This window comes from Oncorhynchus keta, chromosome 21 (assembly GCF_023373465.1).
Source record: "Oncorhynchus keta strain PuntledgeMale-10-30-2019 chromosome 21, Oket_V2, whole genome shotgun sequence".
Classification (NCBI taxonomy): Eukaryota; Metazoa; Chordata; class Actinopteri; order Salmoniformes; family Salmonidae; genus Oncorhynchus; species Oncorhynchus keta.
This window is the reverse complement of record NC_068441.1, coordinates 8,176,188-8,199,684: the sequence shown is the minus strand read 5'-3', so window position 1 is coordinate 8,199,684 and position 23,497 is coordinate 8,176,188. Positions and strand designations below refer to the sequence as shown.

The 23,497-nt window shown below is 43.6% G+C and overlaps 1 protein-coding gene across 1 annotated transcript in view; it reads right to left on the bottom strand.

The window, feature by feature from the left end:
* LOC118400064 (band 4.1-like protein 1) overlaps positions 1 to 23,497 on the bottom strand; it is a 119,973-nt gene that overhangs the window by 7,005 nt on the left and 89,471 nt on the right. The window contains 17 exon segments of the mRNA XM_035796448.2: positions 818 to 883; positions 1,680 to 1,760; positions 3,882 to 4,013; positions 5,242 to 5,622; positions 6,148 to 6,198; positions 8,035 to 9,741; positions 10,187 to 10,264; positions 13,064 to 13,213; positions 14,225 to 14,257; positions 14,936 to 14,971; positions 15,615 to 15,862; positions 16,044 to 16,219; positions 18,701 to 18,798; positions 19,976 to 20,046; positions 20,049 to 20,127; positions 20,300 to 20,387; positions 20,881 to 21,099. Of these exon segments, the coding sequence (XP_035652341.2) occupies positions 818 to 883; positions 1,680 to 1,760; positions 3,882 to 4,013; positions 5,242 to 5,622; positions 6,148 to 6,198; positions 8,035 to 9,741; positions 10,187 to 10,264; positions 13,064 to 13,213; positions 14,225 to 14,257; positions 14,936 to 14,971; positions 15,615 to 15,862; positions 16,044 to 16,219; positions 18,701 to 18,798; positions 19,976 to 20,046; positions 20,049 to 20,127; positions 20,300 to 20,387; positions 20,881 to 21,099 (3,694 nt within the window).

Below are 23,497 nucleotides of genomic sequence, written 5' to 3'. Positions count from 1 at the left end.
TACACTATCAAGCATTTTACACATATTATGTAGATACTGACTGTTAGTACTTAGTGGCCTATAGCAACACCCCAAAAAGAAAAGGCTTTAGATATGCCAGATGAACCTGCAACCATAACACTTGACATAAGATCTTCTCTACGCACATACAGCAACACCTCCCTATTTGCATCCCTGTCTCTTCTATACATGTTATATCCATGTATAGCTACTGCTGTATCATCAAATTAATTATCTGATGTTAGCAAGTTATTGATTTCATTAACCTTATTTCTAAGGCTACATATAGGAGTAGGATAAAAAGTAGAATAAAGTACTAACCCTCCCCCTAGAATGGTAATACATTATACAGCAGTTAACATTACCCTAGACACTTTCCTAAACATAACCCTAACCTTATCTTCATGTCCACACCCTGGTTCAACCCTAACAATACACTAACCTTGTCTCTGCCACCTCCAAAGTCCCAATTTAAACCCCACACACACACACACACACACACACACACACACACACACACACACACACGCACACGCACACACACACACAATGCTGCTGGTTCAAGGTATAGTCCAGCCAAAATACAACCGCATCTTTACCCACTTCTCTCTACATGACAACATACAGTGAATCAGACACCGCTTCAATTCAACAACAAACAAGAGCATTGTTTCATGGGAACCTTTATCACTGCGTCAGCTACAATTAATCAAGCGCTACAGTATAGGACTAAATGTCTGGAGTCAGAGTACAGTAACGTAGTCTATTGAGTGAGATGAGGGGGGGTGGAGGATGGTAAGGTGAATTATGTACTTACATGGGAGCCATTTTCTATACTGGGGAGAGGAACTTCCTTCCTACTGCCAACTTCCTGGTTCTGGTTCTGGGATAACAGGAAGGATGAGGAGAGGGAGGGACGAAAGAAAATGTCACTTGGATGAAGGGATGAAGTCATCATGTTCATGATGATTCAACTAATCAGGGAGAAGAGCAATGTGTCCATATGGGAACAAGCAGTCCACAAAACCTGATCACCATATTGCATGCAGCTACCATGACCGTAGTGAATCAGAAGCAATATATTAGGATGAATTTATAAAGCAACTTATAAGCCAATAGGCAGCCAAGCAGGAGCGTACCAACTACTGAAGTTCAACCCAACAGATCCTCCTGTCAGCATGTTTGTTGGCACTGTGATACAAACTGGAGCTTATTTAAATATTAAGTGCCATAGATAACCAAAGCCAATTATGTGGTAGCAGTATGACATATTGTAAACATGTGACTCTGCACAATTTAGAAGGGGGAGAAGTCTTTATAGCAAGCCTATTTTAAAAGGATGCACATGCAAAAATTGTGAGGCAATATCATATCAAGGCAGAAAACTAAACAATCTGGCAAAATATATTCTCTAAATGTGCAGCCCATTATTTGCACATGCAAAACCTGTCATGGCAGATTTGAGCGATTCTCTCTCTATATATATATATATATATATATATTCCCTTATCCCCCATGAGCACCATATTTACACCAGTCCAGTTCCTTTCAAATCCACCAGGGGGATTGAATTAGTGTGCAGTTCAGGGAGAAGGGTAGTGAATCAGACTGCAGACAGAGCTTGCATAGCATAGCCTTCAAGCCTTTCCGCTATTGTCAATAGAGTGTATGATACATACCAGGTCGCCCTCTGGTGGCTTAGCCATGTCAGGGCTGCTGGAGACCTTTGTCTCATTACAGTTGATGTCAGCCTCCATTTGCTGCAGACACACACAAACGCTACTGTATTTTTGCTTACTCCAAACCAAGAGCACATCTGCCAAAGAGGCTCAACACACGAGACATGGCTATTTGTCATCTAGAAGACTATGTACCTACACGTAGTGTACAAAACATGAAGAACACCTTCCTGATATAGTGTTGCGCGCTGAAGCGTTGCAGTTCTGGACACAACCCGGTGCACCTGGAACCTACTACAATACCCCGTTCAAAGGCACTTAAATATTTTGTCTTGCCCATTCACCCTCTGAATGACACAGACATACAATCCATGTCTCAATTGTCTCAAGCCTTAAACATGCTCTTTAACCCGTCTCCTCCCCTTCATCTACACGACTGAAGTGGATTTAACAAGTGACATCAATAAGGGATCATAGCTTTCACCTGGTCAGTCTATGTCATGGAAAGAGCAGGTCTTCCTAATGTTTTGTACACTCAGTCTAATCAAGGTCAATCAATTTCTCTGCTCAACACACACTGACTTGAGTTTTCACTTCAAAGAAACCCGCTCCAACACAGCTCATCCTCATCATTATATGAATGACACACCAGAGGCACCAATTACATTTTAATCAGGCACCTGTGGGACTGACACAGCTCCATGCTCTGCCTTTAGAGATGAATGGAACTCCCGCATGCTTTCATAATTCTCTTTAATGTCCTGTCAATACTTTAATCCCTGTATAACAACGTTATTAAAGTCCCAATGGATTAAAAAAAACATGATTTGATTTTGGCCTTCCATGGTGACATCACCATGCGGTAAATGTGTTAATTGACCAATAACAAAGAGAGTTCCAAACCTCTCTGTAAATAACAGCTCATTTTCAGTTTCCCCCTTCCTACTCAGACCACTCCCAGACAGTCCTAGCAAAATCCTTGCTTGAGAAATTGCCCTTTGAAGCTATTTTTGTTGACTTAAAACATTCACAGTTAAGGTGCTTAGTTGTTACCCAGAAATGATTTGATATTGAGATTTTTTTTAAATGGCTCCATTGGTCCTTTCACTCCCTGTGGTCGTGAGAATATGTCACTCAATCGAATCAAGAGCTGCAGTACAGCAGAGCTACGGAGAGAAAATGTCTCATCTATATTAGGATTATACGCTTCTTCTTTAAATGACTAATTACATTTCCCTCTGTTTACAAAAATATCAAACTATATTTTGGTGGGGTAAAAATTAACCTATAAAATGGTCTTATTCACCCAGTGTTTCCATTTCCTGCTGAAGATCATTTCAGATGCCTTCTGGTCAAACTGTAGGGCCACTCTGCTACATTTGTCATTTGATCATTAGTATGCACTAGCACTGGTAACACTAATCTGCACTGGTACCAAAGTGACTCTTATCAACTGGATGCAAGGATTTCCTTTGTGTTGCCGTAGGAATACTGCATTATCTCACCAACCACCTTGTCACACCTCTGGGTAGCAGAGGTTCTGTTGTGATAACATCCTTTAAGTCTGATATCACTTTGTAATGCTATTGTTCAACAACTCAAAATGTTGAATCCAAACTGAGACCTTGTAAAAAAAAGGGGCCTCGGATTCATTGTCTCTTTCTCTTTTGTTCCTGACCTGCGCTGGTGAGATTCATGCGCTCTCTCGTTCTTTCTTTCTCTCTCCACCTCATGGACTCTTGGGGAATGCCCTTTCGGCCTATGACTTCTCCCGCTCTCTCCCGCTCTGATCAATCCGATAATAATGCTGTGTAATGCGTGTCAAAGCTTTGTAACTTAAGTTTATGCCTTGTATGTGATTTCAGTCATTTTACAATGTTAATTAAATTAAGAATTCCATTCTCAGACCTTTCTTGATTGCCTATTGCTGTATCGCAACTGTAGTCTCTTGCATATTGCAAACATATTTTTATGGAGTCAGAAAACTTTTTAAATAGGTTAATTGTATAGTCCCGGATCGCATGTGAGGCATATATGATCAATATTACAACATAAAACTGATAGCACTCATCTGTCATGTTTATTGGCAAAGGACTTGGCTAGAGCACAAACAGATTTGACTACTGTACCAGGCTAAATCATCAAACATAAAAACACAGAGGGACATGAGTGAGTCCATATGCATAGACTGATCTAGTGTACCTGCTCGGACATGTCCATGATGTTGGTGCTGGTGACCTCTGACCCATTGGTATGTGTCTCCATCTTAGTGTCGGCCTTCCTCAGCATCTGGGCAGCGCTAACAGCACTGGGGTCTTTCCTGGCTACTGGGGGCTGCAGCAGGAGGACACAGACAGGTACACTAAGATTTCATAGACCATAGACAGTCTATTCTTCTCCAACGTCGTCAATATTACCTGACGGTAAACTAATCTTTAACAAATGTCCTAAAATTGAGCCCCGAAGTAACAGTACCAGTCAAAAGTGTCGACGCACCTACTCATTCAAGGGTTTTTCTTTATTTTTTATATTTTCTACATTGTAAAAGAAAATAGTGAAGACATCAAAATGATGAAATAACACATATGGAATCACGTAGTAACCAAAAAAGTGTTAAACAAATCAACATTTCTATGTTTATATGTTGGAAATAATTGTGGCTGAATCACTTGAAAGACACATGAAAATCCATCAAATTTGAATCTTACTTACGTGATGTCTGAATACTGTATATTCTGTCATGTACGTGCTGTGGCCTTGACGTGTTACTGACCGTGCTTATCCTTAGTTCAACTACAATACATTTCTTATTCAAAAACTACAATACTGTTCAAACAGACAATGAAGCAATACAAACATAGTCATACACTGCAGTATCAATTGGTGATTGTACATCACGTCATTTCAGACCAAACATTTAGTAACGCAAGCAGGACTGACAATGGAAGGGAAAATACCAGAGAACATACACATTTCACGATAATCTGAAACAACGAAAACAGCAAATGGACAAACCATAGGAAAATAAATGAACAAAAACCAAAAGACTAAGCAAAAATATAACAAATAATTGTATAACAAGTAAACATAAAATGAAAACATCAACAACAACAACAAATGGCAACTGAAAATGCTCCAACAGAAAAGGTGACTGGTGATTTCATTAAAGGAAGGACGTTAATCTACTTCCCCAGAGTCCGATGAACTCGTGGATACCATTTGTACGTCTCTGCATCTAGTATAAAGGAAGCTAGGGGTAATTTTGCCAGCTAACGCTAACTAGCGTAAGCGCAATGACTGGAAGTCGATGGAATGTACTAGCGTGCTAGCAGTTACCGTGGTCTTCCAGTCATTTCACTAACCCTAGTTAGCAACGTCCTTCAAACTGCATGCAGCGACATAACAATGGCATCCGCGAGTCCATCTGACTCTGGAGAAGTAGATAAAGGGCTTAATTGAAAAAAATAATGAAGTTTCCCTTTAAGGGCAGGATTCACGCTCAGAAGCAGGAGGGAGGAGACAGGGAGTGGCAAGGATCAGGGATGGGGTACATTGTGTCTACCTCATGGCGCACACGTTCCTCACGGTGCACAGGGGGCATCTCCTCTACAGCGGACATGTCATGGGAGCCCATGAGACGGGCCGAATAGAACCTGGAGGTCTCCTCAAAGTCGTCCCGGCCCACCTCGGGCAGCCGCTCGGGCAACCAATCCCTCTCCCCCAGCTCAGACAGGCCCTTTGAGAAATCCTCCACGCCCGTGTGGAGGTCCATGATGACGGTGAAGTCCACCTCGGCCTCCAGGCTGGACGTGGAGCTGACCGTCATGCTGGAGCACTTCCTCTCAATGCCCAACTGGGTCTCTTTCATGAAGACCACAGTGTCGCGCTCGTGGTCTTCCTCCGAGGTGGAGCCCGGCCGAGGCCTCCTCTCCCAGTGTTCCCTCTGGGTGAGAGAGGGGGTTACAGAAAGATGGCCGCCACAACAAAAATCACAACACACGGCCAGTCTGGCCGCAGCTCAGGGCAGGGAGTGACCATGAGAGAGGGGATGATGATGATGATGACAGTGGATGAATGATCCTCTAGAAGGGAATATGTCCTGTCCTGGAGGTGTGCATAAGTATTCATGTAGGATCTTTCCAAGGCCCTGATACCTATTATACATGTATATATTATCATAAAAATCGATCATAAAAATTTTCTCCAGGCATGCAATTTGCCACATCGTATATAGAGAAGAAAGGAGATAAATGGGGAAGTCTTACACAGAGGAAATTACTTTTAACATAGCGGAGGATAAACGCCTGTGGCATAGTCAGGGTTCAGCCTCTATGTATGCTGCTCATATGACAGAGTTACCCATGTGTGACGGTGAGGGAGACAATGGGGAGTGAGGGACTAATTTACCACAGGGGAGAAATGGGAAAATGGTGAGGCATGTGGTTGAATTCAAAATGTAAAAAGTGACCTTGGCATCATCTACTGTATCTTCATAAATGGCAAGAGTGGAGAGAGGCTCCTGCGGAGGGAAAGCAAGGGAAGAAGGAGAGCAGCCAGAGGTTATTCCAAGCTGGAGAGACAGACTACTAGACATTAGTAGAGAGACTGGGTCTCTGCTAAAAGGCCGTTAGAACAACAAAACCGCACTTTTCTAGCATAGAAGGGCAGTTCCCCCTTCCACCTATTTGTGAGTACAAAAAAAACAAGTAAGCTTACTACCAGCTTGGACAAGAGAAATGAATCCAACATGTAAAGCCAGTTGTCATACTTGGAATTAGTTTAAACTAGAGTGTCGTACAGAATGTTCTATGGACAGGTTGTACGATTTGATCGTGTCGAACAGCCGTAGCAGCATGGCAACAGTCAATCATTGGCCAAGGACAGAGTCATAGAATGCCGCAAACCACGCAGACTGAATTTCAAGGGGCTCAAATGGCCAAAGAATAGTGTTTGGTTTTCAATGACATCAAAGGCAGTTTGGGAAGTCAAAATAAGGAGGCTCGTTATGATTTTATAACATGCTTGTGAGCCCATTCAACTTTTTTCACACCCAGTATACAGAATGGCGGTTGCTCTCACACTGCTGTTTGTCAGTTTTTGGGTGAGGCAGCTTACAAAGTGATCTCACACCTCGTTCCATGCCTGATCGTGCCAATGTGTCCTGGGCCTACACTCAGACTAAACGCAGGGAATGATTTAAGCTGTTTGATCCCAGTCCTAATTTCTAATTATTATAATTCCACTGGCAGATACATGCGAGCACCTAATGACACTAACTGTGAAATGAAAGTGGCGACTCTCTTTCTGAAAGCTAGTCTGTCTGTGTAGCTACAGTACAGAAGCCTGGGGATTGCTGCTTGAGGGCTTGTTGCCTGCCTCTTTTTTTCCACAGTCTGGGTGGGTCCTTGGCTTTACAATAATGCATATAGCATCCAATGTATGATCCTTGTAAAGCATTTTGATCTGGTTTCTAAATCATCACTAACTTAAGGTACCGTTATTCATTTTCATGCTAATGAAGTTGATATTTTGAAGGGGGGGGGGACATGTCAAATCACAAACTATTTACATTTACATTACGCAAACTACTTTTTTCTTTTAAAAAAGTATCTTTGAGGTCAGGAGATTAATGGCCGACATTTGACTGATGAGCATACTGTACAGTATATGTAACAGAGTGCCTTTATGGGTGATAATGACACGTTTCTCTCATTTTCTCATACAGTTCCTGTCACAGTCAATTGAGCTGTAAAACATGTATGAAGCCATGTCTGAAGTCCATGCCTTCCTCCACATGTCAGCTTGGAAACAGCATGGAGGAGAAGTGCAAAAGAAAACTCAGCGCCATGGCAATATGCAAGAGGCTTTTTCCCCCTTGCAACCCTCTGCGAAAGAGACTTGCTTGGAGGGTTAGTTGGAAGGAGCGTCACGGTTCAAATGTGAATAGAGGGGGAATAGAAGCCAAGAGCAAAAGCATGAAAAGTTGTGTTCGTCTTTTTGACAATCTCTACCATAGCCCTGTTGTGAGTTTTACAGACTTGCAAGCAGTTGTGTTTCAGGTTTGCTGTGAAGCATAAGGGTGAAGGGAGGCAGGGAGGAGTAGGGGGGCTAAACGGGGAGGATCCAAACTCATGGCAGACAAAATGCATTGATGGCGGCATCAGCCAATGAGACGCAGCCAAAAACAAGTGTCTCATAAGTTACACTCCAACCCCTTCTTCATATACAGGCACATATATATATATATGTATATTCAAGTCACTGAAAACAGGAAAATAAGAAAATGGGAGTGTACGGGTCAGTCTGAAGCTCATGCGATGCTTTTTGCTTCCAAATGACTGAAAAGCCAAGTTACCGAGTGTCTCTTCTTGGCAGCATCCAGGCCAGGCTCCCTGCTAGCATTGCGGTTGATGTTCCGGAGTATGAGTCCAGACTCTCTGGCTTTCCGTGTTTTCACTGGAGGGGCAGGAGGAGCTGTTCTGGGAATCACTGAAGCTGGAACTGAGGCCTTAAAGCTGAGAAGGTGATGACTCTCTATGGCTTCTCGAGCCACCTGAAAGGGATCGTCACAGGCAGTGCTGCTCTGTTCCTGGACCAGCTCTTCAGTTTTAGCCTCGACTCTCGTCAAGCCTTCCAGACCCCAGAAGCTGCCCTGTACCTGTGTAGCTTCTCTGTGTGACGTGGTCGGGGAGTGAGTCTGCCTTGCTGGACTAGTGTTGGTTGTTACGAATGATGTGGGCAGGGTGAATGTTGGATGAAAGGTGTGTGCGTCGTTCCGGTTGATGTCTGAGGGTCCCTCTGAGGAACCCCCTGACCATCTGTACTCTCTTCTAAAAACTCCAATCAGCTCAGACTGAGTCTCCTGGCTCCCTTTGTCGTGCTCATCTTTACAGGCCAAGCTCTTTGACCTTTCGGGTTTGAGAGGAACGATCCTTGTTATTTCTGACTGACTGCTGCCTGATAGTCTTTGAAAAGACCTTCTCTGACCCCTGACCTCTGACATGAAACCTTCCATGTCCTCCCCCCCAGAGTTACTGGCTTTTCTCTCATGGGTCTTGACCACCCTCAGTTTGACCTCTGCTATGTGTTCTTTATTGTCAGTCATGCTCCTCTCTCTACGATCAAACTCTTTAACCATTTCTGCTAAACTATCCCATTCTTTCTTATCAGGACCGTTGACAGAGCCCAGCACTTCATCTGCTGGCTGGACTTCATCGCTGATGAAGCTTTTAGCCTGGTCGTTTTCCTCACACCCTGCCGGATCATCCACAGCACTTCCCGGAGTCTCCTTGTCTTCTCCTATTGATGTAATGTGGCCCTTCTGGTTATCTTCATACACAGCGGCAGACACCACTTTCTCCGTCCACTTTCTCCGTCCACTTGTCCCCCAACACTGGTCGTCTGGCTCCTCTCTCGTTGTACTGTCTTCAGGGTGGTCTATTAGTCCCGCCTTTGTCTTCTCTGTAGGACTATCCTCCCAGTCTGATCCCTCATGGTCTTCTTCGCCATTTGAGCCGTCACCCTCTTTCTCATAGACAAATTCTGTTGACATTCCCAGGTTTAAACTATTAGGCCTCTTCTTTTTTCTGTGTCTGTTGAGTTGATGATCCTTCTTAGAGTCTCGGAATGGGACTGGGGCTGGGGTTGATACTGGGTCTGGGTCTGAGACTATGTCATTCTTTGCACCAGAGTCATCTGCTGGAGGTACTTTCCACTGTGTATCATCATCAGAAGATTCAGTGGTTTCAGCTAATTCCACCATGAACCGGCTGTTGCTAGTCAGCCGCGGTTCAGAACATTCATCATGGGCTTCCCTTGTGGCTTTGGGCAAAGGAAAGTTATCAATATCTGTTATCATTTCTGGCCCATCCTCTCCTGAAGCCTTGACATGAATCATCTTGGCTCCTTCTCTCTCTTTTTCCAGTTCTTTCTTTCTCTCCCAAGAGGAATCAGGGACTAATGGGGGAGGCGAGGTGGAAGCTTTGTTCTGTTCCTCGGCCTTCCAGTCATGGTTATGTTGATAAGTGTCTTGTTTCTCAATCAATACCCACTCCTCAGAGCCCTACATGTTGATATAGATTAAACACAGTTAGAGGTGCCAACTGAACTGTAACATAGGTTAACAGCTACAGTACAGAAATGTGTTTTTATTGTACAAATAGATCCTCTACCATCCTCCATGTAGACGGTAGGTGCATGCTCATAGACTGTAATCTGCTAATAATTTATGCTTCAATTGCTGCAATCATACATTGAAATGTTACATTTTGCATCAAAAATGTATATTTTGGTTATTGCTTTTCTTAAAAGATTTTCTCAGACACAATGACTGCAGCTGGTCAGATTAAAACAAGATGCAAGGGATATCAGCTATAGCTGAGTGAGCAATATGTATATGAAATGGTACCAGGCCACAGATTCATTACAGATAAATGGCCAACTACAGTACAGTCAGTATGTTATGAGGTAAAAGTTAGAAGAGAGAGGAAGAGGAAGTGAAGAGCAACCTCTGGGGAAGTCACCAAAGTCTTCTGGAAGAAGAAGCCCTCTACAGAGAAGCTGTTTACTGGGTCCTTGCCCCCCACCTTATGGGGGGGACGAGCGTTACCCGCCAGGAGAGGTGTGGAGGGGGAAGAGAGAGGGAGGAGAACAGCTATTAGATGAGCCCCAACTGTATGGTTCTTTGTCACAGCATACTATCCAACGTTTGGTAATTTCATGCAAAAGGGGAAAAGGAAAGTGAAGGATAGAAAGGGGGAAGAAATATTGATTCAATGGGCTAGGGAGACCAGGGATTTTTTTTTAAATACTGTACGACTCTCCTGAATCAAAGTCCTAGCTGAAATCTAAGAGCCAATCCAGATTACTCTTGAATCAAATAACGAGACATGGGCCTAGTTGGCGTCCACCTGCACATTGCGGCTCCCACATCCACATAACCAACTGAGGAGGTATTTGCAATGCAAAAATAACATTTGCAACTGCATCAAAGGCTATATGATTTCCTCTGAATCGCTCCGAGTTGGACTCCTCCAGGATAGAGAGATTTCTCAGGCCACACATTGTCGTTGTTCAATCGGGACAATAGCGTCACTCCCTCAGATCTATGTAGGTGCATGACAGATGGCGTTTTCATGCCCTCGAGGAGGTCTGATGAGAATCTCTATGGCTATAATCTGATTGTTCTCAAAGAGCAGGTGTGAACGCGTCGGTAGACTACATAAATACCTGGAAACAGACTGCATTGACAGAGCTACACTAGAGAGGACTATCATATTATTGTCTCTTATTAACAGTATAATCACAATGTGAAAGTGATCAAAGCGGCAGGGGCTTTTGCGTTCTGACACAAAGGGAAGATTTGTAACTGTCAGGCAATCTAGGTGGGTTGACGATCGAGATGGTTGTTCCTCTAGGGCCTCATAATCTGAATATGTCCAGATTTTGCACATCTTCTCTTCAAGTTAATGCAGAGTCACTTTTCTACCATCTCTAAATAAACTGGGATTTTGCTACAAGTGAAGATCCGTCATCAATAAAGTGGTGAATTGGGAGCTTGGACAATGTGCGGGCCTTCTTGTTCTTTACTAGGTGTTCTTTGTAAGCCCAGCACCTATGTTTTTAAGGATGTGCGTATGACCACAAACACCCACCTAATGATAAATGCAGGACATGATTTCAGTTTTTTCAAATTCAATATGTTCTTATGATCTAGACTGAACAGAAATATAAACACAACATGTAAAGTGTTGGTCCCATGTTTCATGAGCTTAAATAAAAGATCCCAGAAATGTTCCATATGCACAAAAAGCTCATTTCTCTAAAATGTTGTGCACACATTTGTGTACATCCCTGTTAGTGAGCATTTCTCCTTTGCCAAGATAACCATTCCACCTGACAGGTGTGGCATATCAAGAAAAGTGTGCTGGGGACAATAAAAGACCACTCTAAACACAACACCATGCCACAGATTCCGCAGGTTTTGAGGGAGTGTGCAATTGGCATGCTGACTGCAGGAATGTCCACCAGAGCTGTTGGCAGTAACCGGCCTGACAACCGCGGACCAAGTGTAACCACGCCAGCCCAGGACCTCCACTTCCGGCTTCTTTAGTGGGGAAAAAAAAATTCTGATTGACTGGGCCTGGCTCCCAAATCGGTGAGCCTGGCCCCCAACTGGGTGGGCCTACTGTATGCTCTCCCAGGCCCACCCATGGCTGAGCCTCTGCCCAGTCATGTGAAATGCATAGATTTGGGCCAAATTAATTTATTTCAATTGACTGATTTCCTTATATGAACTGTAACTCAGTAAAATTGTTGAAATAGTTGCATGTTGCGTTTATATTTTTGTTCCGTATATTTTAGCAGTACCATCACACTATCCAATAGATTGGGACTGAGTCTGCAGCAGTACCAACAGTTGAAGTCAGAAGTTAACACACACTTAGGTTGGAGTCATTAAAACTCGTTTTTCAACCACTCCTGAAATTTCTTGTTAACAAAAAATATTTCTGAGAAGTCGGTTAGGACATCTATTTTGTGCATGACATAAGTCATTTGACACAAGTTCAACAATTTAACGGCAATGCTACTAAATACTAATTGAGTGCATGTAAACTTCTGACCCACTGGGAATGTGATGAAAGAAATAAAAGCTGAAATAAATCATTCTCTACTATTAGTCTGACATTTCACATTCTTAAAATAAAGTGGTGATCCCAACTGATTTTTTCTAGAATTAAATGTCAGGAATTGTGAGTTTAAATGTATATGGCTAAGGTGTACGTAAACTCAAAAAAGACAGTTATTGGTTTCACATCAGACTGTAGATTATTCCAAAAGCACACAAACACCAGTACTGTCTGTTTCCCTATGCATACTGGGTTCTAGGAGAGTGAACTGTAAGAGGTGCTACAAAACTAACCTCAAGACTGGAATATCAACGCTGTCGGTCATACACAGCCTATTTGTCAAACGCTAGGGCAGTTTCAACAGAAGTATTAAAAAGGTGCACTACGCAGAAACCATTTCCTGGTTGCTAAAATTATAATAGTTTCAGTTTAAGTGACAAAACAAGCAAGTATAGTGTAGAGAACCATTGTACAATCTAAACCGCTGTAAAATATATTTTCCATAACCAAAAATATAATATTGTAGCCGAAAGTACTTGCTTGTACTAAGAATGAAAGATCTAGAACTAACGTTTCTATGTGAATTTGGTCGGGGTCGCCCAAAAAGTTACATATTGCAGCTTTAAGGCATTATCAGTGATATATTCATGGCATACAGTAGAGAATCTGTACATAGGTTAAAGATTGTGAAATCTCTCAACCTCCACCCGTGCGCCAGTGGACCGCTGGTCCTCACCACCCTTATCCCACACTCACAGCCTTCCTCTCGGGCGTGCCGCCTGGGGGCGTTCCTGACAGACGCTTCTCACGGTTCGTCAGCTTGCTGTTGGGTCCCCTCAGAGCTTTCTTCAGCTCATTGATACTGGCCTGGTGCTTCAATAAGACATCCTCCGACTTATCCAAAAACTGTATTGAATAAAAGGGGATAGATGATGATAATTAGAGAGGATTGGGAGAGAAGGAGAGAGAAATATACATTAGTTTGACATCTATATCAATTACCACTGTAGTAATCACACTGACACACAATTCAATTGCATTATGACTTGATATGCATGGACAAGCGGAACGTGATCTGAAATAACACATCAAAGTGACATTAATATCGCAGGCAGCACACAAGAAAAGACACCACTGTGTCTTAATACTTAGTGATTCAGCACATGCATCAAGTGCATTGTTTGTGGGCTGTTATCGCATTGCTATTCTGTTCAGTAGTCTGTCTATTGATGAACATGGCATTTGGGATGCTATTAAGACCCACGGAAATTATTATCTGACTTTTTGGATTGTTTATTAAGATGAAACACAACATTAAAACAACTGAGTCCCCTAATAAATCGTCTTATTGACTAGCTCGTCTACTTTTGCCCAATATTCATTTTCATTGACTGTCTCTGCCTATCAATTGAAGGCTGACTTAAGTGAATGCTGTTAATTCATATGAAGGCTGGTTGCATCTCCATGCAACAATAGGGCCATCACATTAATGCTACAGGCACCTGGAGAGGAAATGGAGCTTCAGTGCAATTTCTCCCCTAGTCCTAGTCATACATTGCAGGGTTCCACGATGTTCAATACTCTGCAAATAGTATCGTGAGATATTGGTAGATACCACATGTTCAGTTGAGGGGGTCACAAAGCACTGGGACAGAACCAGGGTTGAAATCAATTCCATCTGAATTCCAGTCAATTACAGAGCTGATTTTAACTGCTGAAGAAATGAATGAAAAAGGAAACCGCACACTGCTCTTGATTGTATCACTGATATTTAATAAACTTATGTATCGGCCTTGCGGCCTTCGTCAGAGCATTTTGTCAGAACTGCTGAAGAACTGCAATGTCTAATTGAATAGACAGGAATAGACCTGGAACAGACTCCAACTCTGGATAGATCATCAGCACAATGAGCTGTACCTCCTTGTGTCGAGGGGTTGTCTCCTGGTCCAACTGAGAGGGCAGAGTTGGGGCAGGAGCAGGGACAGGGACGGGGACATGTGGAGTGGGGGAGGGGGAGTGGGGGAGGATGCAGAGACAGAGAGGAAGAGCAGAGATGGTGAGTCAAGGAGGTCAGGCAGGCAGACAGACAGGGAGACTGAGCAACCCAGACAGGACACAAGACAGCAGCAGCCACAAACACACAGAAGCACAAACCAGGAACACGAACATACACAACCATGCAGGCTGACTTAAGATTTTCACATTGAATTGCCTGTAAGATCGTTGTAGTTAGGCTCTTGCTCTGATAGTTGAATGATCATTGGGGAACTTTGTCATGTCTATTTGATTTGAGCAGCACCTTATGCAAAAAAAATTGACAAAAATTCTACCCCCGAAGCACTATTTAACAACTAAAAATACAGCTGTACCAAAACCGTAGTTCATTCTAGAAGGAAATAAAATATTGCATTACCAGCATACAATGAAGGCTTTGCAGCTTCAATGTAATACTTTGGGTGCAAACAAATATAACATGGTGCAGAAGATTACTCACTGTCGGTCAACCACTGCTAGTTTAACAGGAATATGTGGGATTACTAAACAACAAGACAGGTAGGCAAAGAACAATCTCACTGACCGACAGACAGACTAACAGAGAGACAGACGGGGGCACAAGACACCAAATACCTCCTGTATATTGTCAAGTGGGGACCCAGCATCCTCCTTTTGCCAGCGAGGGTTAAAGAGAGAGAGCATGTTAGTGAATGACAGGGAGAGAGCGCAAGGAAGAACAGCAGCAGGAGAAGTTAAGTCGGCTTGACATTATGAGAGAGAAGTGAAGGATCGACACGACAGTTAGTGGGGATAGTGAGCCATAACGGTTAGCCTATAAGCCACTGAGTGGCAGCAGAGTTAGTTCTGACAAATCTTTCACTTTTTAAACCCCAGCAGGGAACGTCACAGCGACCCCAAAAAAGTTCCAGCGGTACGCTCCTGCACCCTTGCAGTCACGACCATCTGCCCTGAGACATACAGATCCACCCTGACAAAAACATGATCTCCACACAAGCAATGTGACTCTCTAAGCGTCCATACAGATGCAAGATCCTAATTTGATCACCCTGTTACAGGAGAACTGTCCTGCATTGCAAGTGGGGACAAGTTGGCTGAGCCTGGGTCAACAGATCTGTTTGTGCTTTATCCAACTCCTATGTCATGTAGCCTAAGGAATGTTAGAGGAGTTGACTAAAACATATAGATCTGTCAACCATGCGAGGTTGGGCCATTTACCCTCTGAACCAGATATGACAACCGCGGTATCATAAATCTACCCTATCAACCCTTCCTCCCATCCGCCTAACAGTACCTTGATCTCCTTCTTCTTGCTGGGGGTGGTGACACCCGCCTCCTCTTGGTCCTGGTCTTCCTCAGGATCCCGTTCCTCATCCTGATCCTCCTCATGGTCCTCTTGGTCCTGCTCCAGACTGGGTGGTTCCAGTTCAGTCTCCTGTTCGTCCCCAGAGGGGCTGTGGAGGTTGGGGTGTTCACTGACACAGCGCCGGGACAGACCATCCTGGTTCTCACACATGGCCGACACTGGCCGGGAGAACTCTGCTGGTTAGACAAAGACACAGTGGGACTGTTTTATAAACAGGGGAACAATCCAGCACTAGATATACATACATAGCCGCTTCTAAAAAATATCCCATCGCCACTGATATTTCATAATATAATTCACTTTGAATAATTGTCACTTGTGTGAGTAGCCTTTGAGGAACACAACCATGGTACCTACCTCCATCCAGACTGCGGGACAGCAGGTACCTCTTGCTAATGGATCGTTCAAAGTGTGGCGCGGGCCGGTCTATAAGGGCACTGGCCTGCCGGGTCTGGGCCTGTGTTCGCCCACTGTAGCGGAACTTCGAGCCCATCACCAGGAAGCCCTTAGGAGGAGGCTCTGGAGACACTAACCTGGAGGTGTTATAGTCCACAGACAGAGAGGAATTCGTCAGCCCTAATTCTGGAGACTTTAACCTGGAGAATCCGGATTCAGGAACATTTTCATTGTCTGATTGCGGTTGTAATTTTGGTTGTAACGGTAAAAAACACAAAAAACAAGGGTTAACTTAAAAATACTGGTGAAACAGAAATTCACCATCCTTGCTTTACAGCAATACAATTAACTTCTTGGATATAGGGGGCACTATTTTCATTTTTGGATGAAAAACGTTAGTTTTAAACAAGATATTTTGTCACGAAAAGATGCTTGACTATGCATATAATTGACAGCTTTGGAAAGAAAACACTCTGACGTTACCAAAACGGCAAAGATATTGTCTGTGAGTGCCACAGAACTGATGTTACAGAAAAACCCCAGATAAAAATCCAATCAGGAAGTGCCGCATTTTTTGAAACCGCCTCATGCCAATGACTCCTTATATGGCTGTGAAGGAGCTAGGAGTCAGCCTACGTTTTCCCCAAGGTGTCTGCAGCATTGTGACGTATTTGTAGGCATATCATTGGAAGATTGACCATAAGACACTACATCTACCAGGTGGTCGCTTGGTGTCCTCCGTCGCAATTATTGCGTAATCTCCAGCTGCAGTATTTTTCCGTTTGCTTCTGATGAGAAGCCAACTGCCACCACTGATAGATTATTGAATAGATATGTGAAAAACACCTTGAGGATTGATTCTAAACAACGTTTGCCATGTTTTTGTTGATATTATGGAGCTAATTTGGAAAAAAGTTTGGCGTTGTAAGTGACTGCATTTTCCGGTCTTTTTCTTAGCCAAAGGTGATGAACAAAACGGAGCTATTTCGTCTACACAAATAATATTTTTGGAAAAAATGAACATTTGCTATCTAACTAAGAGTCTCGTCATTGAAAACATCCAAAGTTCTTCAAAGGTAAATTATTTTATTTGAATGCTTTTCTTGTTTTTGTGAAAATGTTGCCTGCTGAATGCTAGGCTTAATGCTATGCTAGGCTATCAATACTCTTACACAAATGCTTGTGTAGCTTTGGTTGAAAAGCATATTTTGAAAATCTGAGATGACAGTGTTGTTAACAAAAGGCTAAGCTTGTGTTTGAATATATTTATTTCATTTCATTTGCGATTTTCATGAATAGGAAACGTTGCGTTATGGTAATGAGCTTGAGGCTATGATTACGCTCCCGGATACGGGATTGCTCGACGCTAGAGGTTAAGAGAAATGCCAGATATAAGTATGAGGGTAATTACTGGATGTAGTAGACGGCTTTGTAAAATGCTGAGAACTTTGGACTTAGAGCAACAGGATCTGTTTGAACACATTGCTCAATTCAATGGTTCCTAAACTCGGTCCAGTTTTAAACGTACTCTTGAAAGATGTAATAGTAGAATGCACAAGGTCAAATTTCTAAATTGGGAAGTGCATCATCAGGTCCTCTTGTCACGTTAGTTAGCTATTTTTAACTTGTCAGAAATGTCCAGATCAACTAACCCATGTCAGCTAGGTTTTTTTGCACATAGATTTTCAGACTTTCAGTCCCTCAAATATTACACGAATACATATCGGACATGGCAAAATGTATAGGATTGCAAGACAATTTGCCTTAAAAACGGCAACATTTTCCATGCAACCCATGACAAAATGTGTTGTATTGCAGGAAATAAGAATTTAAACCTGCAAAATTCTCCCCACCAACAAAAAGGCTGTAAACAGTTTGCATCATGAACAGTGCTTGTGCCCGTAGAAAAAGGCATCGCGCATGAGCACGCCCAGGATGTTCCCCAACGCTGGAAGGGGGGCCCCTAATGAGAAAGTTCAGGAACCCTTGCTCTTTACCTTTGTTTGCTATTTAACTAGGCAAGACAGTTAAGAACACATTCGTATTTAAAATGACAGCCTACTGGGGAACAGTCATTCAACTGCCTTGTTCAGGGGCAGAACAACAGATTATTAACTTGTCAGCTCGGGGATTCGATCCAGCAACCTTTCGGTTACGGGCAAAACGCTCTAACCACTAGGCTACCTGGTGTCTTACTACCCTTGCAGTGAATTTCTCAAAACCCGAGGCCGCACAGGCAGAGAAACACCAGAGACACAAGTCGTAACATGAAGACGAAGACACAAAACAGAGAAGGAAACACCTCGAGCCTCAGTGTAGTGCTGGCTGCTGTGGAACAAAAACACTGCTGTGGATGATGCCTACAGGGAGAAAGAGCCCTGATCAAAGCGGTGCTCTAATCACTCCTGAGCTTCCCCGGCAGTGGGATAGCAGGTGCTGGAAGCGGCTGGGAAAAAGCTATAGAGAGATGGGGACACGATTGAAGCGAGTGGTGTTTGGTTATATTTGGCTGCCTAAAGATCAAGAGGATCTAAGGAGAAATGGCTTGCATGGGGTAACGTAACAGAGGTACAAGAGGGCTACAAGTGAGGGGATTAGATACCTGAAGTTGCTCTTACCTGAAGAAGGTGTGGTGCTCGATGCAGACCTTCCATAGTCTCTTAGCCGCCCGGTGGTTGGGAAGCTTGAAGCCAATAGTGCTCTCAAACTGCTCGTACTGGTTTGTGAGAGAGAGATAGAGGGAGAGGGAGAGTGGAAGACCGAAAGGAAGGGAAGGAGGGAAAAGAGAGAGGAGCAGGTGTTTCTTGGGGTTACATTTACTGCATGAATGCATCATGTTCCATTCCGTATGAGGAAGAGACTGCAGTTTTGTATGACATGATACATTCTTAAAAAACAACTTTGTAATGCATAGTCACTTTATTTCATATTCCAAACTGTCACAATTTGAAGTTCTATGCTTTTCAGATAGATTTGCTGGATCGGCCTGCTTGTCACTCAGGAGATGAAACAAGCTCTAAGCAAACAGACAGTGTGAAACTATTCACTTCTGTAAACCCACAAACACCTGTTCCAAAGCCAAACGTCTGACAAGCAGGGTTAAAACTCCCAAGTATGGACACTAGTAATCTGTTCTCCCTGAAATTCCAGCCCTGTAACCACCAGACAGATTCCTGCGCTGAGCCGAGCAAACGGCTAAGAAACGACCATTTTCAAACAGTGGAGACAAACATGAGGGTAGCGTTTCAATTTTCATGACTATATTTATACTTTTCATCCCTCTATTCTGGGTGATGCTGCAGCTGCACTGGCAGTGTTAAAGGCTCTCTTTATCCTGCTCTTCCACAGGCTCACTGTGGGCCTCTTGTCACTTTAGCAGCCCTGGCCAGACAGCCTGTCACACTGGGCAGAGCTTCTGAGCTGGGTCTGAGCTCAGTAGGCTGCAGAGGTTGAGGCTGCAGTGCAGCAAAGAACTGAATAGAGACTGGGCGAGAAAGGCAGGCTATAGAATCTAAGCCTGTGGAGCAGCTAAATTAGGGGGAACTAAATATTTTCCAGTCCTCTGGTCAGTCGAACTGACCACACATCCGTTTCCTCACAATCTTTAGCTGGACGTATTCCCAGTTATAACAGAAATTATGGGGTGCATACTGCATAAATGTTCATGTTTCATGTTCATTTTGAAAGGGGCTAAGACTTGATCTACACCCAGAGGAGAACCCTTAGAATAACCCTTCTTGGTTCCAGGTAGAACCCTTTTAGTTTCAAGTAGAACCGTGTTATGTTCCATGTAGAACCCTTTCTAACTGGAACCTAAAAAGATTCTCTATGGGGACAGCCAAAGCTTTTTTTCTAAGAATGTACAGAGAAGCCACTAACTTGGTTCAGCTTACCTCTCCAGGCCGGATCTTGATGTAGAAGTTGCTCCTCTTGTAGGAGATCTTAAGGATCTTTGGCCAGGCGAGCGGTTGATCCTCAGGCGGTCGCGGTAGATCAGGAGCCCGTTGGCACACACGCCCAGCATGATGTCAATCCCTTCTGAATCCTGGAGCAGCCAAAGACAAGCATGGCAGAGGAGAGGAAGATGAAAGGAGAGGAAAAAGAGAGGTAAAGGAGAGGAAACATTCAAGTAATAAAGTAATATGTTGGTCAAATAAATAATCCTGCACAGTCACATAGAAATTTAGACTAACAACATGTCATATATAACAGCATACCTTGGCATGATGAAGGTCCACCCCATACATGGACAGCTTCTTAGCATTTTCCAGGAAGTTGATTTCGGCGTCAGCTGGAGTCATACCCCTGAAACCAAAAATGGGAGAACGGGAGAACCAATTGAATACTCAAAATGGTAAGAGTGATATTTTCAATCCCATGTCTCTCCCTCCACCTTTCTACCATAGCTCCTTGGGCAAGAGCCAAGTGCATGGGCCATGCCAGGAAAGGGATGGGGGAGACCCTGAGACTTGGGAAGTATTGACAGTGTTGGCAAGGCCTCCATGTAGACAGCCATGACAGACCAGGGCAATGTGGTGGCATCTGTCAACATATGTATGGTATGTTGTTGGACACTGTCTGAGCAAAGGTTCATCAGCAGGCTCCAATGGTTCCATATGAATTGGAGATAAAATGGATTTACTATAAAAAATGCTGAACTGAACTGAAATAAACCTAACTGGGCCTAGAGATTTCTCTGACCATGTGACCTGACCAGGAAAACCTACAAGTCCCTAGTCATGGCCCTATCATTTTCTGGTGGTCAGATTATACTCTTGGACATAACCGTACGTCCTACCTGTAGTTACGATGGAGCTCCATGACCCTCTCCTCCAGCTCTCGTGTCTGATTGGGTGCGAAGCGGAAGTCGCTGACGTAGTCGGGGCCATGGTCGTCGGTGTCATAGTCTCCCAGCTCGGCCTGTACGGCGTAGGAACCCAGCAGGGCGTGGGTCACGAAGGAACAGGGCAGACGACCTGACAACATGTCATCTCTCAGCTGCAGACACAGGTAGTACCTGTGAAGGAGAGGGAGACGTTAAAAAAGGCCATAGCTCCAACAAGAATGCTGAGGAGTTAATCCATAACAGTCAGTGGAATTCCAAATGTAGCTAATCCTTAAGTAGAGTGGAGTGGAGTGGGATTTTGAACTATTTGACAGCTGTGAAATATGCACTGAAATGATTACAACTGTACAAAGTCTTTCAACACAAAATGTTGTTATTTGACAGCGATATTTTAATGTGCAAACCGACACTGTAAGTATGAGAGACTGCATGCTGCGAACTTAAACAGTGCATTCGGAAAGTATTCAGAACCCTTCACTTTTTCCACATTTTGTTACGTTACAGCCTTATTCTAAAATGGATTGAATAAATGTTTTCCTCAATCTAAACACAATACCCCATTATGACAAAGCAAAAACAGTTTAGGAAAAACGGAAATACCTTACTTACATAAGTATTCAAACCCTGTGCTATGAGACTCGTGCTCAGGTGCATCCTGTTTCCATTGATCACAACTTGATTGGAGACCACCTGTGGTAAATTCAATTGATTGGAGATGATTTGGAAAGGCACACCTGTCTATATAAATCTCACAGTTGACAGTGCATGTCAGAGGAAAAACCAAGCCATGAGGCTGAAGGAATTGTCCGTTGAGCTCCGAAACAGGATTTTGTTGAGGCACAGATCTGAGGAAGGGTACCAAAACATTTCTGCAGCATTGAAGTTCCCGAAGAACACAGTGGCCTCCCTCATTCTTAAATGGAAGAAATTTGGAACCACCAAGATTCTTCCTAGAGCTGGCCGCCCGGCCAAACTGAGCAATCGGGGGAGTAGGGCCTTGGTCAGGGAGGTGACCAAGAACCCGATAGTCACTCTGACAGAGCTCCTCTGTGGAGATAGGAGCATCTTCTAGAAGGACAACCATCTCTGCAGCATTCCACCAATCAGGCCTTTATGGTAAAGTGGTCAGGCGGAAGCCACTCCTCAGTAAAAGGCACATGACAGCACACTTGGAATTTGCCAAAAGGCCCCTAAAGGACCCTCAGATCATGAGAAACAAGATTCTTTGGTCTGTTGAAACCAATATTGAACTCTTTGGCCTGAATGCCAAGCATCACGTCTGGAGGAAACAAGGCACCGCTCATCACCTGGCCAATACCATCCCTACGGTGAAGCATGGTGGCGGCAGTATCATGCTGCGGGGATGTTTTTCAGTGGCAGAGACTGGGAGACTAGTCAGGATCGAGGTAAAGATGACCGGAGCAAAGTGCAGAGAGATCCTTGATGAAAACCTGCTCCAGAGCACTCAGGACCGCAGACTGGGGCGAAGGTTCACCATCCAACAGGACAAAGACCCAAAGCACACAGTCAAGACAATGCAGGAGTGGCTTCGGGACAAGTCTCTGAATGTCCTTGAGTGGACCAGCCGGAGTCCGGTCTTGACCTGAAAATAGCTGTGCAGCGACGCTCCCCATCCAACCTGACAGAGCTTGAGAGGATCTGCAGAGAAGAATGGGATAAACTCCCCAAATACAGGTGTGCAAGCTTGTAGCGTCATACCCAAGAAGACTCAAGGCTGTAATCGCTGGCAAAGGTGCTTCAAGAAAGTACTGAGTAAAGGGTCTGAATTGAAGAACAATTAAATCCATTTTAGAATAAGGCTGTAACGTAACAAAATGTGAAAAGGTGAAGGGGTCTGAATACTATGTGTGTGTGTGTGTGTGTGTGTGTATACTTTATATAGGGCCCTATTAAATCTGTATTATTAGTAGCCTGAATCAGTTTTCCCAAATTTCATTTTCTGCATTTTGTTTTTCCAGGTTTCCACCCCCACCATCATCGCTAACGGCTACACAACGTGGTAGGCACCCGCACCACAGATCCACAGACGGGGAATTATCGATGCCTCTTCAGAAAGTCGCACGAAATACGAATCACTGATGCATTCTGTTCATGATGAACTTAGGCTAATTAAATACTTTTCAATACATTTAGTGGATTCCTACTAAGTGCATTAATTGTTGAATTCTGTTTGGTCACACTTTATTTTTGTACATACTCTACAGATGGTCACACCATCAACAAACCATCTGTTGATAAGCAACTGCTTGCTGAGGTTACAGCTAGATTTAGGGCAATGTTTAGGCTCCTGAACAGCTTCTACCCCTAAGTCATAAGACTGATGAACAGTTAATCAAATGGCTACCCATACCATTTGACCTTTTTTTGCACTGACTCTATCTATCCATATTCACTGGACTCTACCCACACTGACACCTTTTTACAATGTCACTCCAACACACACGCTCATACACACACACACACATGCATATTGATGCTGCTGCTACTCTGTTTATTATCTATCCTGATTGTCTAGACACTTTTGCCCCTGCCTACATGTACATATTAC